Source organism: Mustela putorius, unplaced genomic scaffold (assembly GCF_011764305.1).
Source record: "Mustela putorius furo isolate JIRA1106 unplaced genomic scaffold, ASM1176430v1.1 tig00003909_pilon_pilon_pilon, whole genome shotgun sequence".
Classification (NCBI taxonomy): domain Eukaryota; kingdom Metazoa; phylum Chordata; class Mammalia; order Carnivora; family Mustelidae; genus Mustela; species Mustela putorius.
In genome coordinates, this window is record NW_025422057.1 from 13,806,868 (window position 1) to 13,831,670 (window position 24,803).

The window sequence follows — 24,803 nt, forward strand, 5'->3', positions numbered from 1 at the left end:
TCCAGTAATTGTCCTCACTCAGAAGAAAAACTCGCACTCCTCATTTCTTCCTCCTCCCTCCCAGCCTCCGGTAACGTCTGATCTGCTTTCTGTCTCTCTGACCTTGCCTGTTCTAGATATTTCATGTGTGTGGAATTATACAAAACTTGTCCTGTCGTGTCCAGCTTATTTTACTTGGCGTAATGTTTTCTAGGTTCCTTTGTGCAATAGTGTGGCCAAGAACTTCTTTCCTTTTTGCAACCGAGTAATCTTACATTGTATGGGCACACCCATTTTGTTTACTCATCTGTTGACGGAGACTTGGCTTGTGTCTACCTTTTGGATATTATGAATAATATCACAGTAATGTGTACATTTAAGTGTCTGTTTGAATCCCTGTTTTCTGTTCTTTTGGGTAGATACCTATGCGTGGAATTCCTGGGTCATATGGTAATTCTACATTTGACTTTTTGAGGAAGCACTAAACCATTTTTCCATAGCAGCTGCACCATTTTGCACTCCCACTGGATATCTACAAGGGTTCCAGTTTCTCCATATTCTTGTCAACATTTGTTACTTCTTTCTTTCCTTTTTATAGCTGCCATCTTAGTGGGTGTAAAGCCTTACCTCATTGTGGTTTTGATTTGCATTTCTCTGGTAACTAATGACGTTAAACATCTTTCCACATGCTTATTGGCCATTTTTGTGTCTTCTTTGGAGAAAGGACTGGAAGTCCCTTGCCCTGCAAGTTGGTTTTGGGTCTCTGTACCGACTCGCTTCTGCGAGTTTCTCCCAGGGTTTGGAACTGGATCCTCCCCAGGAGAAGGGAGACCAGATGTCTGCAGGGAGTGGAGGTGGCTGTGCAGATCTGAAGGCTCACATTCACCCTTTCATGATTCACTTCATTCCCTCAGCCCATTTGGTACCTACGGTAATGATGCTCTTTGAGTTCTCACGGAGCAGGAAAAAACAAAAACCAGAATGTGTTGGGATTAACCAGAGTGATCTGAGAGCAAAGGCTGATGGAACCACTGCTGTGCTCCCCTAGAAGCAGGCCTTTCTCAGACACCTCACGCCCTCTGGGTTTCCTTGACCATCAGTATGTTTGAGCAAGCTTCCCAGTTCTTCCCACCCAGGAGTAGGCTGTGTACTAGCTGGGCAATGTTTGCAGAGCACCCCAGTGAGCCCTGGCAATCTGTGGGTACCCAGAGTCGCTCACAGACCATGCTCTGCTGCCCTGTCAGTCCTGGGTGGCGGGCGAGGAGACCAGCATGGAGCTCCCAGCAGGGACAGTGTGACTTCTCCTTGGGTCCTCATTCCCGGAGGAAGGCCACTGGGCCCCGGCAAGGTATCAGGACAAATGTCGGTGCCTGCATAATGGCGAGGCCAGCAGGGCCATCATCATAATGATGTCTGGGCGGCTTGGCTGTTGCCTCTTCTCTGGTTTGACCTCATGTGTGTTGTGGGGCCTTAGGCGTGGGGTCCGGGGACACTAGCCTGCCTGACCTTCTGCCGTGCTTTCTCTTACCTGGATGCCAGAGCCAGCAGGATCACTGAAGAGAGATGAATTCCCACGTTGTGATGCAGCCTCCTGCTGGGGGCGGGGGGGAGTAGCAGATGTGTCCACTAAGCAAGGAAGTTCTTTCTGGACGCTGCACGCCTGTCCTGTATTCCTGTAATGGGGCTTGTTAATCTCTGGGGTAAGGCAAGGAACCTGGAACCTCTTCCCAAAAAACCCATCCAAACATTTGCTCAGGTTCATCCGGTCCATGGCTGGGCTCAGGTGAGGTTCCGACTCTTGGGAGAGCGCACGCCTGGAGTGAGGCCATGTGGGGGTCGGGCAGGTCTCCGCCAAGCAGGCCCTGGGGGGGACTTGGTGAGAGGCCTGGTGGTCACGGGGAGAGGAAGAACGTTTCATCTGGCTCTAAATACCGAACACAAGGGAGTGCCCGAACAGACAGACCATGCGTGTGCTGGGGTTTGGCTTCCCGGGGCTCAGCCCATATCGCTTCTAAGGAGGCCTTTGTCTTTCCTTTCAGAAACAGCCCCCACGTCTGCATATTCCTCTCCAGCCCGGAGTCTGGGGGACACAGGGATCACGCCGCTGTCTCCTTCCCATATCGCGGTAAGAGATGTGTCTCTACGTGCAGGGCTGTGTGCTGACGATCTTTGCTTTCTGGATCTGCTCTCACGATCCAGGCTGCTGGGCAAGCCGCTCGCCTTTGTGGGCGGGGAGTGCATGGTCCTGGGGTCTGGCCGTGTGAGCCCACCAAGCCCTTCCCCACCCTGGGCCTGGAAAGGCTTTCTGGGGTGTGGCTGGTGCTTCTGGGGCTTTTGGCCTGCGTGCATTAGCAGGAAGGGCGGGAGGACCCCTTGAGCTCTAGGGCCCAGAAACAGTGAGGCATCCTTTCAGCAGCGAGCCGCCAGCTCTGGCCGGGGCATCAGTGAAAAGCACTCTAGTCCACAAGTCTGTGGCTGGGCTGGCTTCTGCATTGGCCGGCCCAAGGAGGCGACCTAGTTGGGCAGGGGACTGGAGACTGGGCTTTGCTGCCACCCGACCCCTCACTGAAAAGGCCGATTTTTGTGGGGCAGCTGTTCAAGGGACTTCCACATAGCCGACCAGAGAAAATTGCCCTGGGAGGGGTCACTTTGCCAGAGGCTCCGCTAGGCGGGGGCACCAGCTTGCCCTGGTTTTCCTGTAACTGTCACCTCCCTCAGTGTCCTGGAACTCCCTCCGTCCTGGGAACCTTGGGGGGCTGGCCTCCTAGCGCCCGTCCTCACACTGCGGCTTTCCAGACGGCTGCCTGAGGGGCCCCCATAAGAGCTTCAGGGTCACCTTGCAGTGTGTGGGGAAGGAGGAACCGTGTGACAAGAGGCCAGATGGGTGGGGATCTCACCCCTTGCTCTAAGCAGTACATGTCAAGCCCGACATCTATGGGTTTATAACATGAAGTTCTGGAGATATAAAAAAAAGTCTACACTGCTTTAAAAAAAGGTTTGGAAACCTGGAATGGCCTGATCCACTCACTTGATGTTGAGGAAAGGCTGTGTCCCCTGAGGGGACGCGACTTGCCAGGATCACGTGGCCAGGGTCCCTGGCACGCAAAGCCCTCCTCCCACACACAACACGTCTGAGCAGATGGAGTGGTCACTAGAGACGTGGCAAGGCCACAGCTGGCAGAGCATTCTGGGCTGTGACTACGTGGGAATTCGGGGGAGGGGGCAGTGAGGGAAAGGTTGTGTCACTCGGGTAACAACTGGGCTTCCAGACTGGATGGACTTTCCATAATTAGACAAGTTCACAAGCAATTGATAAAGGGGCTGGTGGACAGGCTGTGGGCAGGTGTCTTCACCCTGGCCGCCCGGGCCTCTGCTCAGGGGGCACCTCCATTTTTCCCTGGAGCCCCTTGGGTGGGGGCTGAGGCCGGCCCGCTCTCTCCGTGGGGCTCACTTTGTGGCACACTTGAGCCAGGATTCTGTCTGTAGTGGGTGCACACCTGGGCAGAGTGGAAGGCCAGGCTCGGCCACCCCCGCCCGCCCCTCATGCTTTACCCCGAACGTCCGCAGAATGATGCTGACCCGAACGTCTCGGAGCAGCAGACGTTTCTGGTGGTGGTGGCCATTGACTTCGGAACCACGTCCAGCGGCTACGCCTACAGCTTCACCAAGGAGCCAGAATGTATCCACGTGATGAGGTGAGCGCTGTGGGTAGGGAGGGCGGTGTGGGGGTGCCATCACTGCACCTGTGGAGACTTGGAGGAGGGCCCTGGGGCAGGGGAGGGGGATTTGCCTAAGAAGCAGGTGAATGGCATTTTGTAGGCGGTCCTGGAGTCTGGCCCAGCTCCGCCCCAGACCCCCTGTGCCCCTGAGCCCGCTCTCATCTCTGGGCTCCAGGTTCCTGGTCTGGAAAAGCATTAGTTTAATTCTGACTCAGTGGGTCTAGGGAAGGGCCTAGATGGCGTGTTCGAAACCGGACCCAGGTTATTCCAGCACGCAGCCCAGGGAAGGGTGCTGACTTGTAGGCAGCTTGCCGTGATGGAGGAGGTCCCAGGCGTCCGCTCGGCCACACACTGTGCGACCTTGCTCAGTTGCTGGACCTTCTAAACCTGTTTCCTCATCTGTGAAATGGGGGTAATATCGGTGTCTGTCTCACAGAGTGTGTGTATGTGTGAAATGAGATTTCCTTCAAGCTTAATACACAGTAAAATGTAAACAGGGTAGGTGCTAGTCCTCAAATGATAGTAACCAGAAAGCAGAGTTGGGAGGAATTTCAGCCAGGTCAACCTATAGGGTCACTGGAGTAGCCTGGGGTCTCTTAGGACACACTGTGTGCTCGTACACCGCGGGCCTCCTCCGCCTCGCCCCGCCATGCACACAGCCGCCTAGAACACCCTCTCGTCCTCCCCATCCACACGTGATGGACTGTCTGTGAGGATGCTGGTCCGTCGGGACACCCACACAGGCTCCTCCAGTCTGGTGCATGCTCTCCTGCAGAGTCTGGGGCCCCTCGAAGCTTTGGGGGTCAGGGCTTTATCTCCCTGATTTTCCAAATCCAAGGATGGCTCTGAAGATACCCTGTGATCGGCTTTGGAACTCATTTAACTGGCAATTGTGGAATTAGTGATAGCTCCCAGATTAAGATCTTATGCATTTTTGTAGTGTGTTGCTTAAAACAGAGGTCATAATAAAAGTGACCCCCAACCCCAATCTTGGTCGGGTTGTCCTAAGGGGCTCCAGACACCTGCTGTGTTGTATTATCGGGAAATAACAAAAAGCCAGTTCTAGTAGAGAACCCTGATGATAGTAGAGCCCTCTCCCTCAGTCACCACCAGGGTTCTGCCTCTGGGCAGCGAGGCACCTGCTGTGAGGTCTTCTCTGCTGTTCCCGGAAATGGAAACCTCGAAGGGAGACGAGCATGCTATCAGAAGCTGGAGTCAGTGTTTCTCAGCCTCTACATAGTTGTTTTAAGAAATGGTATTTTGAAGGGATAGTCTTGCAGTGAAAATTGAAAAAAAGAAGAAGAAGAAGAAATAACATTGCATTTGCTCGGGGGAGCCGGGGGGGATCCCCACAGTATCAGCAGCGCTCAGACCTCTTGAGACATCATCTCCATTCTTGTAGAGATTTTGGAGGGAGGCCCTACCTGAATTTTATTTCAACCAGAACACGTTAACCTTGACACAGACTGACACAATTATGGTGGAGAAAGTTCAATTATTTTTATTATTTTAATAGGAATGAAGGAATAAAATTTGGAAGGGGAAAAAACTCTGGAGGTTTATTGCCTCGTGAAAATGTCCGTGGTTGATGGTAACAGAAAGTCTGTTTGTGAGCAGTCGTGTGGGGAGCGCCTGGGCGCCTGGTGACTGGGGTGGGGAAGAACCCAGGGTCTCCGTGTGCTCATCATGGCGACCTTGGCTCCCTGGGAAGAAGCCTGCGACTTGATGGAGCTTTGACAGGGGAAGATGCCAGGGGACGATTCCAGACCCAGCTGCATGGCTGAGCCAGGCTGGCTGTCCACCCGGGTTGGGACGGTTCCCCGAAGCCTAATGATGCCATGTCGGGAGCAGGGACAAGTCCTGCCAGGTGCTCTGCCACCTTCCCGGCCGGCCAGGGAAAGAGTTCTGCTTCCTCTGGGTTACGGTGTTGCCACCAGAGGCTCCTGTGGTCCTGTGGTTCATGGCAACACAGGGCTGGGACAGGGGGCAGCTGCAGAGTCGGGACCTGGGAGAGAAGAGCGCATCCTGGCCGCCTTGGCAGCCGTGGCTTCTCCTGCCTTCTCGAGGAGGAAGAGAAGGCACCGAACCACCTGCCTTCTCCACTCCTTCCTGTTCTTTGTCTTTCTACCTAAGAGAAGAAGGAAGCTTCTCTGGGGCCCCACCTTCCCCCGCCCTATCTTACCCTCTCATCAGCTCCAGGACAGACTCTCATCCTCTCTGCCTGCCTGTCTGTAACCCCCTCTCTCCTCTTCTGGCGTCTCTTCAGTATCCAGCCTTGCAGGACATAGTCCCTTCCCAGCTCAAAGTTCCTATCAGGGCCCTCCTGCCTCCTTGTCACCATGGCTGTCACCCAGTAGGGAGGCACCAAGTCTCTCTCCTCCTGGATCTCTCCTGTGGACACCAGGCTTGCATCTCCTGCCCCCTCCGGGGAGTTCCATGCCAGCAGGTTCACCTGGAGTCCCTTGTTCCCTGTGGCCTCCTTGGTGAGGGCTCCAGGTTCCCAGGAAGAGGGCTTTCTCCTCTGGCTCCCACGTGGGGGCTTCTGGTACCTCTCCTCCGACTCACACCATGGCCACGTGGCTCAGTTCTCTCTCAGGACGGCTCGTCCACCTCCACGCCTTTCTTTTACCCTGTTGGAGCCTCCTCGCCTCCGCTCCCAGACAAGGCCTGAGCATCCTGCTCAGTCTCCCGGCTTCCCGTCTAGTTCAGCGTGCTCTGGTCACCCACAGCTCTGATTCTGCCATGCCCCTGCCCTCCAACCTTTAGATTTTCTCACACTTCCCTTTTACACACTCCATTTCCACCCTGCCCAGTCACTTAGCAACCCTGCATAAGCCCCATGTTCTCCTACCTCTGAGCAGCCTGCAGTGCTCTTCCCTCCTTCAAGATCCCGGCAGCTCTCTGTCAGTCCTTTGAGTCTCTCCTGAGCCCTGCATTCCTCCCCTTGCCCTACCAGCCGGCACCTCTGCCTTCTCTGACCCCTAGGGTATTTCCTGGGTCCCCCGTTCCCCTGCGGTAAGGCAGGCATTTATGCATTGGTTTATACCCTACCTTGTTTTAGAGAGGACACAAGCTGACTATACATTTGTTTTGACGGCTTGCAAGTTAAAAAAACAGACCCCCCCCCCCCAAAAGACATAACATCCTAGACAGAGACCTAAAGTTTTCATGTCTGGGTCACCAGTACTGGCAAACAGTAGGTGCTCAGTAAATGCTGAGTGGATGTTCAAAGCAGACCTTCTCCTGAAGAAGACCCTGGTGCTTGCCCCTTTCCTCTTTCTTTCTGACTGAAGACTGAAGTCGTGGCTCTGATCACCCCTCAACCAACGGAATCAGAGCGTGCCTGTCGCAGCTCCCATGAGCTCCACACCTGTCGCAGCTCCTGTGAGCTCCCACATCTGGGAGAATCGTGCATACAGTAGTTGTTCTCACCAGTGGGCCTGAACTGTGACTCTGAAGGAAGGTCCCATAACCTCTGCCTTTCCTTGGTGTCAGGCGATGGGAAGGGGGCGACCCCGGGGTGTCCAACCAGAAGACTCCGACCACCATCTTGTTGACTCCCGAGAGGAAGTTCCACAGCTTTGGGTATGCCGCCAGGGACTTCTACCATGACCTGGATCCCAACGAGGCCAAGCAGTGGCTGTACCTGGAGAAGTTCAAGATGAAGCTGCATACCACTGGGGTAAGCAAGCCTCTCCCTGGCCCCCACGTCCTCTGCACTGGAGAGCCAACCTTCCCTCCGGCCCCGAGGTCTTCCCAACCCAGGAAACCCTCAGGTCTCACCCGAGCAGAAAGTAACATCCATTTACCTTGATTTTGGAAACAACCTGGAGCACAAGACACTTTTGCAGAATACACGGCACTTTCTGATACACACAGGGGCGGAGGGATATTCAGAATGTTTAACAGCATGTGTGCCTTGGCAACTGATCGGTCAGGGCAGACACCTGCTGGTATTCACCATCTTCTCGGGGGCCGGGAGGTCCCTCCGCAGTTGCTGGGTTGTTGGGAAACCCGGGGGTCCTGTAGGTGTGCCTCAGGGGCTGAGGGCATTTGGGGAACCCAGGGCAGAGGCGATTAGCTAACAAGTTTAGAAGTAAACATCTGTGTGGGGAAGCGGGTCGCCTAGGAAACAGGTGCCTAATGCATTGGTGGCTCAGCTTGCCAAGCAGCTCTGTTCCCAGCGTGCCGGTATCCTGTAAGCGGTCCTCATCCTCGAGGCCCTCCCCCAAGCTTCATGGAAAAGTTTGGATCACAGGATAGGATTTTTTCAGTTTGAGCTTTGTATCCCACAGATTTTCCTTAATTCTTGGTACTTAGAGATTCGGGGCGTCGATGGTGTTTAGGACCATGGACGCTGGGACCCCACGGCCTGGATTTAAATCCTGCCTCTGACACTCACAAGATCCTTAAACCCAGTGACTTAACCTTTCTGGGCCCTGTGTGAAATAGAGACCCTGACAGGGTTGGTGGAAGGATTAAAGGAATCAAGCTACCTCAAGCTCTTCGAGCGGTGCTGTACCGAGAAAGTTCCAGCCGGTTGCTGGCTCCCATTGTGATTGCTTTCGTTGGTCTGCGTGTTTGCAGGTACAAACACACGTGAAGGGAAGCCCAGCAGCCAGCACCCTGCCTCCAAGGCTCTGGGTGCATCGGCGTGGCTGTCTCTCTGTGAAGCAGACAGGCTCCTGCTGCAAATGCCTCCTGCCCGTTTCACCCGATGGGAGTCGCCGCCGAACAGCCCTCTGGCTGCCTGGTGGTCGGCCCCCTTTCTGAGCCTGGGAGTTGCCTCCCCATATTGGGGTTGTCTTTGTTGAGCAGCAGGGGTGGGGGGGCTGGTTGGGAAGAGGAGCTCATGCCGATGGGTCAGAACACCGGACAGGCTCCGCGAGGCTGGTTCAGTCTCTTTGTCCCCTTCATGCTCTAAAGGCAAAGCCTCCTTACCCGGCTGGACCAACTTGGGGGGTGGTTTTTGTTTTTCCCTCTGGCAGGAGCAGCCTCTGGTGGTAAGGAGCCTCTGGTAGGAGCAGCCTCTGGTAGTAAGGAGCCTCTGGGTTCCGGCTGCCTTGGGGGCCTCCTCCTGATGACCGCCCCACTGTCTGCCCATTGCCATGCTGTGAGCACTTTTCTGGTCATTTTTGAATGACCCCAGTGTGGCCAGCGCCTCCCAGCCAGGCTGCTTTGGCTTCTGGTGGAGAAGGCAGGCGGCGGTGCTGCACTCCCAAGAGGGTTAAGCACAAACCTTAAAATAGGAGCTCTTCTGTTGGGGCGACTTGGTTGCTGCTCATGGGGAGTGAAAGCTTCCTGTCTGCTCAGTGCGTCGGCAGGTTGGCGGGATGCTTTAGGCCTCTGGGAGGGGGGCTCCTGAGGTGACTGTGAGTGTCTGAGTGTGGAAATAGTATGTCATAGTGTGTCAGCTGTATCAGCAGGGGTGCCTGCTGCCTTTCTCTCCTCCTGGGCTCTGTCACCTCCCTGAAACCTCTGCTTCGTGAGGATCCAGGGGAGACAGAATGAGAGGGAAGGAGGAAGAGAGGGAGAAGTGCGAGGTAGGGGCTCAAGGGAGCAGCCGGGACCCCCGCCACAGGAAGGGGGTGATGCTGCCAGGACCCTTACTGGGGGAGAACAGGGGACACACTATCCTAGTCTACCAAGTATCAGGAAACAGAAATATGGCTCGCTGACTTTCCCAGACCTCCAGGTAGGAGTTCCCGAAGCCACAAGGCACGTCTCTGCTCCCCCGTCTTACTGTTCCTTCCTCTCCCCCACTAGGACCTCAACATGGATACAGACCTAACGGCGGCAAACGGCAAGAAAGTCAAAGCCCTTGAAATCTTCGCGTATGCCCTACAGTACTTCAAGGAGCAGGCACTGAAGGTAGGGCATGTGCCAGGGACCTGTGGCAGGGGGAGACACCCCGGCCAGTCAGGGGAGCAGACGCGACCTTGAGGGAGGAAAGGACCTCGAGGGAGGAAATGTAGGATTTCCATTCAGAAAACAGGATGCACCCTCGTGCCCCTGCTGGCGGGAATGGGAAGTAGGGCAGCTGCTATAGAAAAATCTGGCAGTTTCTCAAAGGTTAAACGTAAGAGCTACCACATGACCTAGTGATTCTGCTCCTCAGTATACAGCCAAGAGAAAGGAAAAATGCGTATTTCCATGAAAACCTGTCTGTGAGTGTTTCCAGCAGCAGCATTTGTACGAACTAAAAAGGGGAGACAACACGAATGTCCATCGGTGGGTGGAAGGGTCCCTAAGTGGGTCTTTCCGTACAAGGGATGTCAGTCAGTCATAGACAGGAATGAATCACGGACGCCTGCGACCACATAAAGAAACGGTGACGACATTATGCTGAACGAAAGAAGCCAGTCAATTCTGTGTGATTCCATTCATAAGAAATGTCCAGAGCAGGTGAATCCCCGGAGACAGGAGGCAGATTGGCCAGTGCCGCAGGCTGAGGGAAGGCACAGTAGTGTCTGCTAATAGGAATGGGGCTTCTCTTTGGGGTGACGGGATTAGAGAGTGTGACGGTTGCACAACCTTGTGAATGCATGAAAACCCACTGAACTGTACACTGGGAAAAGGAGAATTTTATGGCATATGAATTATATCTCAGGAGACATGTGTGGCAGCTGGCGGGTCTCAGGCGAGGTGCTTGATTTCTCCAATACCCACGTTCCTACCTGGAAGAGTGGGGCAGGTTGTGTACCTCGTGGGTTGCTGGATATTAAACCAGACACGAGGCACCTCCCTCGGGGCGGGGCCCAGTAGGCTCTTGGCAAAGGGTTGCTGCCATCTCTCCTCCCTGACCTCCCAGACCCCAGGGGAGAAGCTGGTGCCTGAGTGAGCGCCTTGGACGATTGTTGCAAAGTCTGTGCAGTCAGGCCCTGGATGGGGAAGGATTGGCTGCCTTCTAGGTGGCTGCAGCTGGCCACTCGGTGTCTCTGCCTGTGGGCATGGTGACGAGTGGGTGGGGGTCAGATGTGTAAAGAGCCTCACGTACTGAGCTCCATCCAGAAAGAATTGGGAACTTTAGAAGCATTTGGTATTATGGGATCACTAGAAGAAATTTAGTGAACTCTAAAAATAGAATAGAGTTCTAGAAATAGGGCCTGAGGGAAACAGACGTGAGAATGTAACCCTGCTTTCATCCATTCAAGCACCTGCTTCTTCTTTTTTTGAGTACTTTTTGTGTCCCCGATCCTGGGCAGGTTCTGGCAGCATTGTAGTAAGCAGAGTATGAAGGAGTATGTGGTCATGTAGTCAGCGGATTGGTGTTGTGAGGGGGTCACTGTGGGTGTTCGGGGTTTGGTAAAGGCAGAGGTTCTGCCCAACGGGCGGCAAGCAGGGAAGGCTCCCTGGAGAAGGTGCGTCAGGGGCCCCTCAGCGGCAGCAGCTGGAACAGTGTGTGTTTCGGGCTGGTGGAATGGCGCAGGAGGAACGCAGGGGGGAAAAACACAGCAGACAGCTCTGGAAAGCAACCAGTCTGGGATGAGAGAAGGGCAAGGCCACGGGGTCCTGTGGGAACAGCAAGCTTGGGTCGAGATCGTGCAAAGCCTCGAAGGCCAAGCTAACGAACTACTTGAGTCATGGGGCGCCATCCATGACCACGAAATTAGCCATTTCTAATAGCGGAATACCATGGCCGCAGAGACAGCATTTGAGGGAGGGAGACCGCAGCACCCCCACGGCCTGCAGCGTGGGGGAAAGCCCTGGGGAAGCAGTGGACTCAGATCCCGAAGCAGGTGTGTCTGAGCGCTCGGAGACTTGGAGAGTGGGGGGTCACACGGGGAACGCGAAAACCGAGAAGAAAGATGGGGCCAGAGCAGAGGGAAGAAGTAGACTCTGGGAAATAATTCTTCCACCGGAAGAGGGGAGAGGGGAGAGGACAGAAGGAAGGAGTAGACGAAGGGAGTGAGGAGAGGCTCATCATCTCAGGCAGCAGCAAAGGGGACCAGATGTGGGCCTCTGCAGGCCCGGAGAGCAGGGATCTCAGAGGGATGGGCTCGGCGCCCGGTAGGCCAGACAGCCAATGAGGGACACTGTGCCTACAGTGCCTGTGGCCCCCCGGGGACAGGTGAGGCAGCAAGGGAGGCCGATGACTCGGGGGCCCTTTGGATTAGGAGGAGGAGACATGGGGACCTGGGGAAAATTTAGGACCCGAGAAAGTTGTAACACTGGCTTGTGTTTCTGGTTGATCGAGCGGGAAAGAGTGAACAGCCCATCTCAGAAAGGGAGGGGAGAGATGGAGGGGGCCGAGGTCCAGCAGGGGTGCAGGAGGAGGGGGTGTGGTTTCGAACATGTCAGCTCAGCTGAAAACTGCAAGAACCTGCTCGCACTTTCTCCCAGCAGGGAACATGCTATAAAGAAATTCCACGAAGAAAAGCTTTTTGAGGAGATTTGTAGGAGCCGGGCCCTTCACGAGAGGGCGGGCTGGTGTTTGAAGGACCCACAGATTCAGAGGAGGGGACAGTTGCACATTGGACCAGGATGAACAAGATAGGGTGTCTACTGAAGCAGCGTATCTCGGGCATCACAGGTGTGAAGCAGGCTCAATGTTCACGAAGGAAAGCCAGTGAAAAGTGCAACATAACGGGAAGTTTAATTAATGGCAGGGTCCTTTTCCTTCTAAGCTGTATTAAATCCATTGGCGAACAAACAGCTTATTTATTTATTTATTTTAAAGATTTTATTTATTTATTTGATGGACAGAGATCACAACTAGGCAGAGAAGCAGGCAGAGAGAAAGGGGGAAGCAGGCTCCCTGCTGAGCAGAGAGCCCAATGCGGGGCTCGGACCCCGGACTCTGAGATCATAACCGGAGCTGAAGGCGGAGACCTTAACCCATTGAGCCACCCAGGCACCCCTCACGTTCTTTTAAATGTCACATATATCAGGGATGATAATGTTCAGAACATCTTGTCTTTCCTTATTTTTTCTGGCTTAATCCACTGAGCCACCCAGGTGCCCCCAAACAGCTTATTTAAACAACCGTCCCTATGGCCAGGGAAGCCCATCGTTCATCTTTTGAGCCTTTTCCTGTTTAAAGAACTTAAAATAGCCTGGATAGCACTTGGTGGTGTGCTTAGAACCTTCCCAACACGTGTCACCACTCACCTGCCTTTAAAACCCAATGCAGACCCGCAAGGAAATACAACACGATTAAAGACAAAACAAAACCCACTGTTTCACTTAGGCCTCATGCAGAGATGTTGTGTTTTGAAAAAAAAAAAATTTACTAGACATATTTAACACTGCTGAACTGTAGGCTTAAAAAAATGTTCATGTGGTCGATTTTATGTTATGGGTTACTGTCTCCATTAGAAATGAAAAAAAAAAATTAAAGGGCAAAAAATAAAAAAAAAGTTTACTGACTGATCATAGAGGGAGTTAATTCTGTGACACGGTGGCTCCAACCCAAGGTATCTACAGAAACAGAGGAAATGAGATATCTATCAGAAGAAACAAATCAGCAGCCTGTTAATCTTCTGAAACCTGTCCCCAGAACCGACTCAGACGCAGACGCGTGTTGGTGCGAGTTTAGGTTTGATTTCAGAGTTGTGTGGTGCGTGTGGCGACCAGAGAGGAGTGGTAGGAAGGAACAAGCTTTATCAGAGGCCTTCTCGGGTGAGCTCCTCCTATGTGTTCTCAATCTCCCCAGAAATACAGAGCATTAGTTCTATTCTCCCCATTTTACAGATGGGAATACTGAGTCTGAGAATTATTCTAGAGTCGTATCTTGTCTGCATGGTCTTGGAGTGAACCTCTGGTGCTTCTGCCCCTCCTCGTTATCCGATGTGGTTGAACTTGAACCAGAAGCTAAAAAGCAGCATGGTTCTTGCTTAGTTGTTTGTATCCCTCCCGTCCTGTCAGGAGGACTCCTCTGAGGCGCTGGCCTTGCCATAAGGCAGGGGACAGGGACAACTCTGACAACAACTGCCACCAGGTGTTATGCAGAACTGTGAGCCAGGCCCTGTTCTAGATACAAACCACACGTGACAATTTAGTGAAGACCTTGGTCTTGAGGGTTAAGATATCTCTGGGTCTGGTCCAAATCTTGGCTCTGCCACTTCGTAGCTGTGCAGCCGTCAGAAGGTACTGCGCGTAGCTAGGACTCAGGCTCCCGTCTGCAGGAAAGGTGCGCCGTTATCAGCCCTTCCTAGTGAGATCCTGGGACTCATGGAGGTGAGGTATGCGAAGTGCTAGGTGAGGTTGTCACAGAGAAACCTCCCAGGAAATGTAGCTCTCAGAAAATTATCACCCCTCCCAACAACAGTGTGAGCTAGGTATTATTATCCCCATTGTGCAGATGAGGAAACTGAGGTCTGGGAGCCTGTCAGGTATCCTGTCACATGACTCAGAAGTAGCCGAAGGCCCGTGACCTGCTTGCCTCCTGCCTGCAGTCACGTTCGGTGAGCGAAAGGAGTTTAGACTCCCAGCTTGCGGAATATTTGGGAAGCAGACCCTTGCTCTTTGACACGGGTAAGTTCAGCAGGCTGTAGGGTAGATGGCCCAAGAGTTCACAGCCAGGAAGCCTGGAATTCTCCGTGAAGCTGTAGGAGGACCAGCTGTGTCCACTTGACCTGCTGCATTTCCCTTGGCTATAGGAGCTGAGTGACCAGGCGGGGTCGGAGTTCGAGAACTCTGACGTCAGATGGGTCATCACGGTGCCCGCCATTTGGAAGCAGCCCGCCAAGCAGTTCATGAGACAAGCTGCCTATCAGGTGAGTGAGGGGACGGGGCAGGTGGTAGCCCAGGGTGCCCATGGGGGTGACTGTCACCTCACTCAGGTGTCCCCAGCCCTCATAGGCCTCCCTGGGAGGCAGGGAGGGGTCTCCCACAGGCCGGGGACATGAAACCTTCCTTTTGGGGGAAAAGAGAGGGTCTGGCCCTCCGGGGTTGGGCCCACAGGGGCTGGGCCGGGCACGATTTTCATTCTGGCTTTACATATTCTATCCTGTAGATTCCCCAGGGCTAGGATTTCAAACTGGGGTACAGGGACATTTCTCCATGGGTGAACGGAACCTCAGGAAAAGGTTTGGGCAATAATAATGTTTGAAGAAGAAAGGAACAAAGAGAAAGCCGATGGCCATGCACCAAGCACATCAGCTTGGTGTGGAGGTTGAGATCCGCACATGTACAGCTGGGACAGGAGGGAAATAGGCTGGTCTGTACGTTTCACCTCGTAGCAACACGGGAGCACACATGGTCGGGGTGGTGAGGCCTCCAGACCTGCGCGGTGCAGACACCTGGAGGGGCAGTGGCATGGCCAAGGAATGTGTCAGTCAGTGTGGCGCCATGGATAGAACATTCTAGTGCCAATGGCCAGCTCATCCCTCTTGGGTGCTGGGGGCATCCCTGGTACCGTGAACCCTCATGGCCACCAAGCCTCACACTGTCCGCAGGCCACATGTGCCACGACGGGGCTTCCCCAAGGGTTTGACTTCAAGGCAAGAATGGCCGGCTGTGCTGACCTGCTGTTCTGAACCCCAGGTCCGAGATGGCTCCCTTGGGCTAATGAAAGCCCACCCTGGGGCCTTGGTCCCCTCTGTGGAATGAGAGTCCGTTTCCAGAGCCTTCAACCTGAGCTGGGCTGCGGCATGTCACCAACGTAATAGATGTTCCCTTGCGTCCTCCCCACCCCGCTCCCAGGGCACATGTCTCTGATGTTGAGTTTGTAGCCCTAGGTATAAATTGCCTTTCAAAACACCCACCGGAGCAACCCGGAGCACCAAATGCAGCAAACTGGCCTTGGGTACCTTGGTGTCACGAATTGTACTCACCGCTTGGAGCTTCACTCCAGGTGACAGGCAGAGTTCCAGGGAGAGCCATGTCTCTGCCCACCCCCGCCTCCTCCTCCCTACCTTCTCCTCTCCCCTTCCCTGCCGCAGGCTCTCTGCGCTCCCCTTCAGCGTGAGAATCTGGCTCAGTCGAGTATCTGCCAAAAATAGATTTGTTTTTATAGGGATGAAGGAAGAGGGTAAGTTCCAGAAAGAGGCAACTTCTTTAAAAAGGAAGAAACCCAAATGTAGTCTCGCTGTCCGCAGAAGCCCAGGGGCGCCCTGGAGCTTGTCCACAGTGTCGGCCTTCAGGCAGCACCCCAAAGACGGGATGCCGGGACATGGCTGTCTACGAAGATACAGCCAATGTTCTGAGTCTGCACAGGAAGGAGACTCAGGACTCATGGCTTTCACTCTTGCTTTCCCACAGGAAAACTACAGCAACAAACATGTGGCCCGGAAAAGGGTCAGTTCTTATTTTTAGCCTGAAACAGAACGAGGCGCAGGGACTGGGAGATGTGTCAGGGCTGCTCGAGCCTTGGGCGGGCTCTTCCAAGGACTGCCTCTTGGAGCAGTGGGGCCTGGTGGGGAGACGCCTCATACTTCGGGTGAGGAAAAAACCAGGCAGTTGGGGGTGTGTGCCCTCTGGGGTTTGGCAAAACCAAAATGGCACCTCAGAGGGATGAACGTAACCAGCATTTATGGATGTGGGGACTTCTCTTTCTGAACCCCAGAGATGACTCTGCAGACTGGGCTGTCCTTCAGATGCTGGGCAACTTCTGATGGGTGCGGACTTTGTGAGCTTAAATTCTGGCCCTTTGTAATTCTGACTTGATACTTGTGTCCAGTTTAGTCACCAAATGGCTTTCAAGATGGCAGGGGCCATTCAATCATTCTTTGTTTACTCATTCATTTATTCAAACTCATTCATTACTCATGCATGTACTCATGTGTACTCTTTCATTTATTCACTAAACAAACCCATACCGGGAGACTTCTGGGTGCTGGGACATGGTTGGTGCTGGATTCGTATCCTGTGTAATCTGTGTAAGTCTCAGGTTGCTCACAGCTGAGTGGTTCACTGCAGCCTTTTGTACTTCAGGGAGAGGGGCGGAGGGGGTTATGGGGCACAACTGCTTTGCCAACTAGCCTGTGGTTATCTTTTAGCTTGTCCTCTGGAAGAGTCCCCATGACAAAATGGAAATGAAGCACAGCCAAAATTAGCATCTCTCTAGTTCTCTCTCCTCATCCTCCATTTAATTATACAGAAGAGAAATGTGTGCCTCTGATAGTTCATTTTATGTGTAAACTTGACTGGGCCAAGGGATACTGATATATCTGGTGAAACATCACTCCAAGTATTTGCTGTGAGGGTATTTTTGAATGAGATTAACATTTAAATTGACTGACTAAATAAAGCAGATTGCCCTCCCTAAGGTAGGTGGGCCTCATCCAATCAGTTGAGGGCCTGACTGGAATAAAAGGCTGAAACTCCCTAGAATAAGAGGAAATTCCTCCTGCCTGCCTGCCTCTAAACTGGAACATTGTTTTTCTCCTCCCTTTGGCCTCAAACTGAAACATTAGCTCTTCCTGGGTCTTGAGGTTGCCGGTAAGGGAATGATACCATCAGCTCTCATGGTTCCCCGGCTTGCCAACTGTAGATCTTGGGACTTGTCAGTCTCCATAATGGTGTGAACCAATTCTTTATAGTAGATCTCTTTATGTGTTTACATATGTCTTACTAGTTCTGTCTCTCTGGAAAATGCTAATACAGAACCTGAGCAAAAAACCATAGTTCTTGGGTCAGCCAGCTTCTGAGATCTGAGGATACCCACCATCCCTTGCCCCCAAAGTGCTGTCCATCAACCTGGCTTCAGGAGGAAGAGCTTGAAGGATGAGGTAGGATGGAACTCCATCAGGGCAGCTGGGAAACTGGTCACATCTCCCCTGCTTGCATGCAGGAAATGGAATCCTTTCTTCAGGCTCCTTGGTGGCCCCATGAGCCCGAGTGCATGGCACAGTCAGATGGGGGCTGATCTTCGTTCTTCCACTGGCCTGGTGGGGTTGGGGCAAGAGGCCTGGATGCAGAACAAGAGATGAGGCTCTGGGCAGCATCTCAGAAGAAACAGGCCAGGAGGGGATGGTTCCGGATCACTTCACGGGAACAGTTTTATCTGTGAAACTCCTCTTGTGTCAAATCCTTGTTGAAAAAGTAGGTTCAGTCTCTATGTTTTATAATTCACTACTAAGAACCCCATTAGACCCTCCAGGAGCATTCACTGAACAGATCGTAGCAGGAAGAACGGCTGATCCTCTTCCGAGGCCTTCAGGAAAGACCTAGAATGGGAGACAGTTCCAACTGGGACTTGAGGGATAGTCATAGTGGACGGGGTCTAGTTGATCTTTAAAGGCATTTTGGCAAAAATGTATAACCCTCATGGATTCTGGAAATCTGTCAAATAAAAGACATTCCATTACATAGGATGATCTCATTTAACGTGGAGTTACACTTTGCACTGCTGTGGAAAGGAATCACATCGGAGAGAAAAACAACAGCCACAGTGGAAGGTTGTCATTCAGCGTTTTGGAGACAAGGGCCAGGACGTCACAGAAGGAAGGCTGGCAGGGGTATGGTGGGGGGAGGGGGGGTTCATTCTCTCCACAGCTGCCGCCAAGCACCCACTGTGTGCCGCCCTCGGAAAGTGTAGCATCTTGCAGGAGTGGCTCGGTATGTCTGCATGATCTGGAGTTGGAGACAGAATAGGCTAAGTGCTTGGCTGGCAGGGTCCAGCGGACAGAGAGCTTGCGTGGAACAGCAGCTGCGAGGTACCAGCTTCAGAGGCAGAATTCACCAAAGCAGCAAGCGCTCCCCTGCTCTGGTGGACCCAGGCCTGATCCCGGGACACCTGACAGCTGCCAGGCTGTGGGCCTCTGCTGAGAAGGACTGCAAGTGTTTATGCAGGAAGAAAGCCTACCCTTCCAGGCACAGGGCCCTTCTGCCCAGAGATAAAGACATCTGGGTTTTTGAGCATCTGGCAGATTCTTTTGCATTTCCTCCTCCTCTTGGAGTCCAGAAGCAGCTCTGGGGCCCATCCTAGGGAGTGGGAACCTGGCAGAGCCAGCTGCCTCCTCTTGCCTCTACCCTTCAGCTCTCTGCTGTGGCCTCCATGGGAGTGCTATTGGGACATGGCCCCTCACCCTCTCTGGGGAGCAGGTTGGCGGCTGGTTCAAGCAGAGGAGTGTGGTTACTTTGTCCTGGCCTCTCACGGATCTTACCCCCCACCCCCCGCCCATGCTGGTTCAAAGTCCTCTGCACCTCCATTCCCCTTCTGCATCCTCTCCTGGGTACCATGAGGAACCCTCCGTGGAAATGGGTCAAAGCTTTTACTGTGGGGCCGAGGCCAACCCGGCTGGACAGATGAAAGGCCTCCCTGGAGGGGCGCGGCCATGCTGTTTGGGGCATTCTGGGGCGCGGCCATGCTGTTTGGGGCATTCTGGGGCGCGGCCATGCTGTTTGGGGCATTCTGGGGCAGCCTCGGTGTCTTTCATGACTTGAGGATGTGGAGCCTCCCGGGGGGAAGCTGGATTGTGTAAGTCACATACTGGGGACCCTTGGGCGCCTCAAGTTGTGTAGCTGTCCTCCATGTTTTTCACTTCTCTGGACTTCTTGATTTGGTTTTCTGTATAAATACTTCAGAGCTGTGTTTTGTTTTTTTTTTTTTTTAAAGATTTATTTATTTGAGGGGTGGGGAGGAGGAGCAGAGAGAGGGGGAAAGAGGGAATCTCAAGCAGACTCCCCGCGGAGCACAGAGCCCGATGCGGGTCTCACGACCCTGAGACCAGGACTTGGGCTGAAACCAAGAGTCAGACACAATGGACAGAGCCACGCCAGAGCCCTGATCTGTCACGTCTGCCTCAGAGTGGCTGCTCACCGTCTCGGGGAAGGTGTGGGGAGGGACGAAGCCAGTTATTATTTTCTAATGTTCACCGCCACTCCCCCCCCAACGCCAGGTCCAGGCCCCCCGGCGCTCCTCCCTGGAGGAGGGAGACCGCCTGGGGAGTGGACATCCCAGGGGGACACAGGGCAGTAGTGAGCCTTCTTCTCCCTTCCCACCGGCCCTGGCGCTCTGCTCTGCTCTCCTCACCCCTCCTCCCAGGCCATTTTCCCTTCTGAGCTTCGGAAGACTACGGTAAACATGTCAGCCTGGTGGTTTCTTGGCAGCTAGTTTTTCCTTCTCCCTCACCCCGTTTTCTGGAAAGCTGGACCTGTTAGCTTCTATTCTAGGAAGCCCACAAAAGTGGAAAAGTCAGTCTTGGAGAGCGGGTCCTTTAGAGGGGGGCTGCTTTTGGTTTTACTTTGGATTTCTTCTGGGATCCTGGGGCTTAAGACTCAGAAGTTTCATCTTGCCTGGCGACACTTAGGTCTGTAAGCCTTGTTCCGTCATTGGGCGCTGCAGCTGTCTTGGTGCCAAGGAAGTCTAACGTGACCCTGAGGGAGACCGGGGGAGGGGGACTTTGAGTCCCTGGGGTCGGGAGTACTGGGAGATCTTCTTCTGCATCTGGGTCAGGGGCCTGTTGGTGGGCAGCAGGCTCCCTTCCACACGGAGACCAAACCGATGGACAGAGATGCCGCCGTGTGGTCGGCTAACGGCGGAGGGCGCAGAGCAGTAAGGAAGCAGTTTTCCTGCCGACGGTGTGGGCTTTGTGAAGTCGGTCTTCCAGAAGGGCTTCGACTGCTTGGGAGGCATCTGCTGTCGGCAGCGGGGAGAGCTAAGTCACCTGCCTGCCAGTGGTTTCTCATTAAGACACAGTTAACTGGTTCATTTGGGGCATGGTTGTTGCAGAAAATTGATGCACGCACTTAGAGGCGACGTACCATCTGTGCTGTCCCGGTAACTGGGTACAGAGATTCTACCTTGAAACCAGCAGAAGGAGGATCCTTAGAGACACCCCGGGAGTTTCGTCCAAGTCGAAAGGCCTGGGTCCGACCCTGGTAGCTGGAGTCAATGAAAGCAGGAGAACAAAGAACCAATTAAAGAGCTGCTCTGCGAGGTTAAGACTGGGTCTGGGCTCGCTCAGCCCCATCCACTTGCCACATACATGCACTGGAGCCTAAGACTGTCCGAGTTTCAGCCCTGAGAGCCCATGTCCCAGGAATCCCGGGACTGTTGGTCACCCTACTTCTCTAAGCCTGGCTTTCTTTCTCCATAAAGTGAAGGAGTTGAGTAAAAGGCCAAGAAGGGCCTTTGCATTTCTAATACTCTAACCGGAACCCTCCCTCTCCCTTGTCCAACAACAGAACCTTCTAAGCCCCTTCCATCTGTGACTCTAGGCTAGCTCCTTCTGGGCAGTGGGCAGACGTCACCGTGCACGTGTGACATTAGGCAGACGGTTCACCCCCAGTCTACAAGCTGAGTCCACTAGCCCTTGTAGAATCGAGTCTCCTCCAAAGTGGGTGAGGTCCGAGGGCAGCACCCCGAGGTTCCCTAGGGAGCAGCAACAGAGACCGCAAACACAGTGGTGAGACACAGCACGTCTCTGTCCCGTCACGCTGGTGACCTGGAAACCCTTGAGGCTTGAATGGCTTCAGGGAGTGAGGCCTCGTGCTTCAGTTCAAGGCCATGGGAGGTGGGCAGGGACCTGGCAGAGGCCACGCCAGGCTCGTGTCTCCGAGCGCCCTCTGTGGGGCGGTCCTGGAGTGTCCTGGCCGGCTCCCATCACAGGGTCTGTGATTGGAACAAGCCAGATGTCAGAGCAGAAGCGTGTCTGCCATTAAAGGGGTAACAGCTTTGAATAAAATAACTGCCAGCTGCCTTCTGACCCATATTCTAGAAAGTGTGAGACTGTGTGATTCCAGGAGGGCTTTCTCCAGAGCCCGGGGCCCTCCTTGGTGTGCTGGAGGCACACTGGATTTCCAGATAGCCGAAGCCGATGCTTGTGTAGCTGAGGTCCAGCGATGGCCCATTGGCTTTGCAGGCCACCAAAGACGGGGTCTGCCCTTAGAGCCTTTGGCCCATTGTAACCAGAAAGAGACCACCTGATAGTTTTCAGAGTTTGGGGGCATCTCCCCCTTCATGCTGCTCAGTTCTGGGCCCAGGAAGTCCCAAATGAAAGAGGCCCAGGGCCCAGAGAGCCCTGCCTTTCCCAAAGGCACCCATACATTTTCTTTGCCCCTCCACCACGTTGGGGACCCAGGCTGGGGCCCAGCACCCCGTCACCCCGAGTGTAAGCCCTGCAGGGGAATTTCCCAGACAAACAGACTCTGAGTGTCCCTTCCTGGAGGGCGTCAGTCAGCGCAAGGTGTGTGAGTGTCCTCAGAGTGGTCCCGCCTCTGTCTTCCAGGCAGGCCTGGCCTCCCCAGAGAACGCAGAGCAGCTCATCATCGCCCTGGAGCCCGAGGCGGCCTCCATCTACTGCCGGAAGCTGCGGCTGCACCAGATGATCGAGCTGAGCAGCAAGGCCGCGGTCAACGGGTACAGCTCCGGCGACACAGTGGGAGCTGGGTTTGCACAGGGTACCTCTGCTCTCTCTCTCCCCTCCCGGCTCGCTCCCCTCCTGCCCCTGCATGGTTCTCGGCCCTGATTACCGAAAGGCCCTTAGCACAGTAATGAAGAATCAAGATGCTCCCGGACAGGTCAGCTCTAAGCACCTGTGTGCTGGCCCCCTGACCCAGCCTCCCCAGGGCACCCTCGGAAGCTCTGCGGTAGTTCCCCGGGGTCCTCACCTGCGCCTCTGGCAGGGGGAGGGTGCTTGTCTCTAAGCACCTGGGGGTGGCCGCAGAGAGCAGCTCTTGAACTTACATGTCACTAGGCTCTTAATTTTTCTTGTTTATTAACGGATTCTTAATTGAATCCCACTTGCCCATTATTAATTCCTCCATTAAGACTGTTGATTTACGGCTGACTCACTCATTAGGGCCGCGTCGTGTATGATGAGCTCATTCTGGGTCTTAGCCATGAACCCGGCAGAGGTGAAAACACAGCTGATCAGAGCCGAGTCTTCCTGACCTGGCTGATGTGCATTTAGCTGCGAGAGGGGCACCGCCTGGGGGCTGGGATGCGAACTCTCTCTTTAATACTTACCTGTGTGCAAGCTGGTCGCAGCGTTGGTCCGCAGATCTGACACCCTAGGTCAGGGACAGAGCCACCAGCATGAGCGAGCACAGGCACTGAGAGGAGTGCTGTGGGTGCTGTTGCCGAAAGCCACCCATCCCGTGCCCATCCCATGCCCATCCCGTGCTCTCCCCCCATCCTGGAAGGCCCAGAGGAGGCGAGGGGGAGAGCATTAGCGAGAACTGCCGCCCCCGCTCCCCTCAACCCCCCAGCCTGGGTCCAAGTTCTCCTTGGTCCCAACACCTGAGGCCCGTCTCTGCTCCGCCCATGGCGCGGGGCCCTGGCTCCCCCTTCGCAAGGCCCTGCAACCTCTCCTCCAGAATTCTCCTCTTGCTCTCCACGCGGTCACTCTGGTGCCCCAGGCTGCGGGGGGGGGGGAGAGAGAGAGAGAGAGAGAGAGAGAGAGAGAGTGTGTGTGTGTGTGTGTGTGTGTGTGTGTGTAAATTCTAGCACCTCCCACCGGACTCTCCTGCAGCCAATGGGAGCCGCTGCCCTTCCACTGAGGGCGTGGTTTTGCCTTTTTTATTTTTGGCCATGCTTGGCCTGCCCCAAAGCAGGCAGAGGCTAGCCTTCCTGCCAACTAAATCAAAGGTATTAACATTTTAAATACTCATGATGACATTTATTTACATTTTAATCAGAAAAGAGACTCAGGACTGACTGGGCTTTCCTGCCTTGCATGTGAGCTGATACTGGTTCTCTCTCTCTCTCTCTCACACACACACACACACACTCACTCACACTCAGGTTGGAATTAGCTAATTGTAGCACAGCTCTTCATTTGTCCCAAGTGTAACACTCACGTTTGAAGGGGAAACTGTTTTCGAAAGCTAGCCTTCCCCAAGAGCTCAGTGTGGGGGTTCCTTTCCTTTAACTTTATTATTATTATTATTATTATGTTTAAAGATTTTATTTATTTATTGGACAGACAGAGATCACAAGTAGGCAGAGAGGCAGGCAGAGAGAAAGGGGGGAAAGCAGGCTCCCTGCTGAGCAGAGAGCCCGATGCGGGGCTCGATCCCAGGACCCTGGGATCATGACCTGAGCCGAAGGCAGAGGCTTTAACCCACTGAGCCACCCAGGTGCCCCTCTTTCCTTTAACTTATCCAGTCCACCTGCACACTGCTCCACGTCTGTGTCCTGTGCCTTGTGGAATTTGCTCTGGTCTTGTGCTCAGAAGGTCTCTTGGGTTTTTGAAATGCTCGCACTGCTGGCCGCCACCCCTCAGAGGGGCAGAGAAGTAGGAGTTACGGCTCAGCCTTGTCTTGTAGTTATGGCCCGTCTCCCGGAAGGAGGGGGAGCTGCCTGGGGAGGCCTGGCAGAGCCCCTAACCAGAAGTCCCCTGGATGGCGTTGGGGCCCCGAGTGCCCCCTCCTCACTGTTCTCTGCCCTCTGCTGCTTCTCCATGATGGACGCCCAGTGGACACTACTGAGGGGACTGGGGCTGGCCCTCTGCCCCCAGCACCACGGAGTTGCTCTCCACATTACTTTGCACCAAAAGGATTTCATAAGATCAGTAAAGGATCTGTGTTGTTTTGTTTTGTTTTTTATAATCTCGGGCTTAATTTGCCAGAAAACGTGATTTTTGGTTGTTTTGTTTTGAGAGGTCAGAATATATTTATTAGTCTGGCTTGGCCATTTTTTAGTAAAAGACATCTAGATTATTTTAGCAAACCAAATGCTCACTGTGAGGTCTGCAGTAGAAGTTCATCCGGAACCAGTGCTGGGAACGGGAGAGAAGCCCTAAATTTGAGGATCCCTCCCAGGCTGGCAGAGACGCGAACCAGGACGACCTCACCACTGGACATCAGGGCCCGAAGGACTTCAGAGCTGACTGGCTCTCAGCATCCCAATCCCCAGAGAAGATGCAGTTTTGCAAACACGGTGCTCCTTGCTAGAAGAGGCTAGAGGGTCAAGGATCCTTAATTGGATAACCAGCCACAGACTGATTTGTAGGACAGTTCAAAGTCAGCAGCACCAGTTTAGGGACTAGAAAAATTGGTGGTGGGGGCGCGGGCAAGATTGTGGGATGGGGTTGCAGAGCAGTGGACAGAGCCTTTATCTGTAAAATTGGGGGTTGCTCTCAATTGTTCATTGTAGTGAACGTTTGTTGGGTACTGGCTCTCAGACTTGGTGTTTTGCCTTCCTTATCACCTACTGTGTGTGCCCGGCGTCGCACAGTGCTGAGACGAAATCAGAGAATTAGGCCCTGCTCTGCC

At 53.9% G+C, this 24,803-nt stretch overlaps 1 protein-coding gene across 2 annotated transcripts in view; it reads left to right on the plus strand.

Annotated features, from left to right (window-relative positions):
- The window catches only part of HSPA12A (heat shock protein family A (Hsp70) member 12A), a 155,066-nt gene that overhangs the window by 119,147 nt on the left and 11,116 nt on the right, over positions 1–24,803 (plus strand). For both annotated transcript variants that reach the window (XM_004751854.2, XM_045068922.1), the window contains 6 exons: positions 2,019–2,104; positions 3,547–3,674; positions 7,194–7,380; positions 9,465–9,569; positions 14,300–14,416; positions 21,815–21,986. In XM_004751854.2, the coding sequence (XP_004751911.1) occupies positions 2,019–2,104; positions 3,547–3,674; positions 7,194–7,380; positions 9,465–9,569; positions 14,300–14,416; positions 21,815–21,986 (795 nt within the window). The remainder of the gene's footprint in view (positions 1–2,018; positions 2,105–3,546; positions 3,675–7,193; positions 7,381–9,464; positions 9,570–14,299; positions 14,417–21,814; positions 21,987–24,803) is intronic.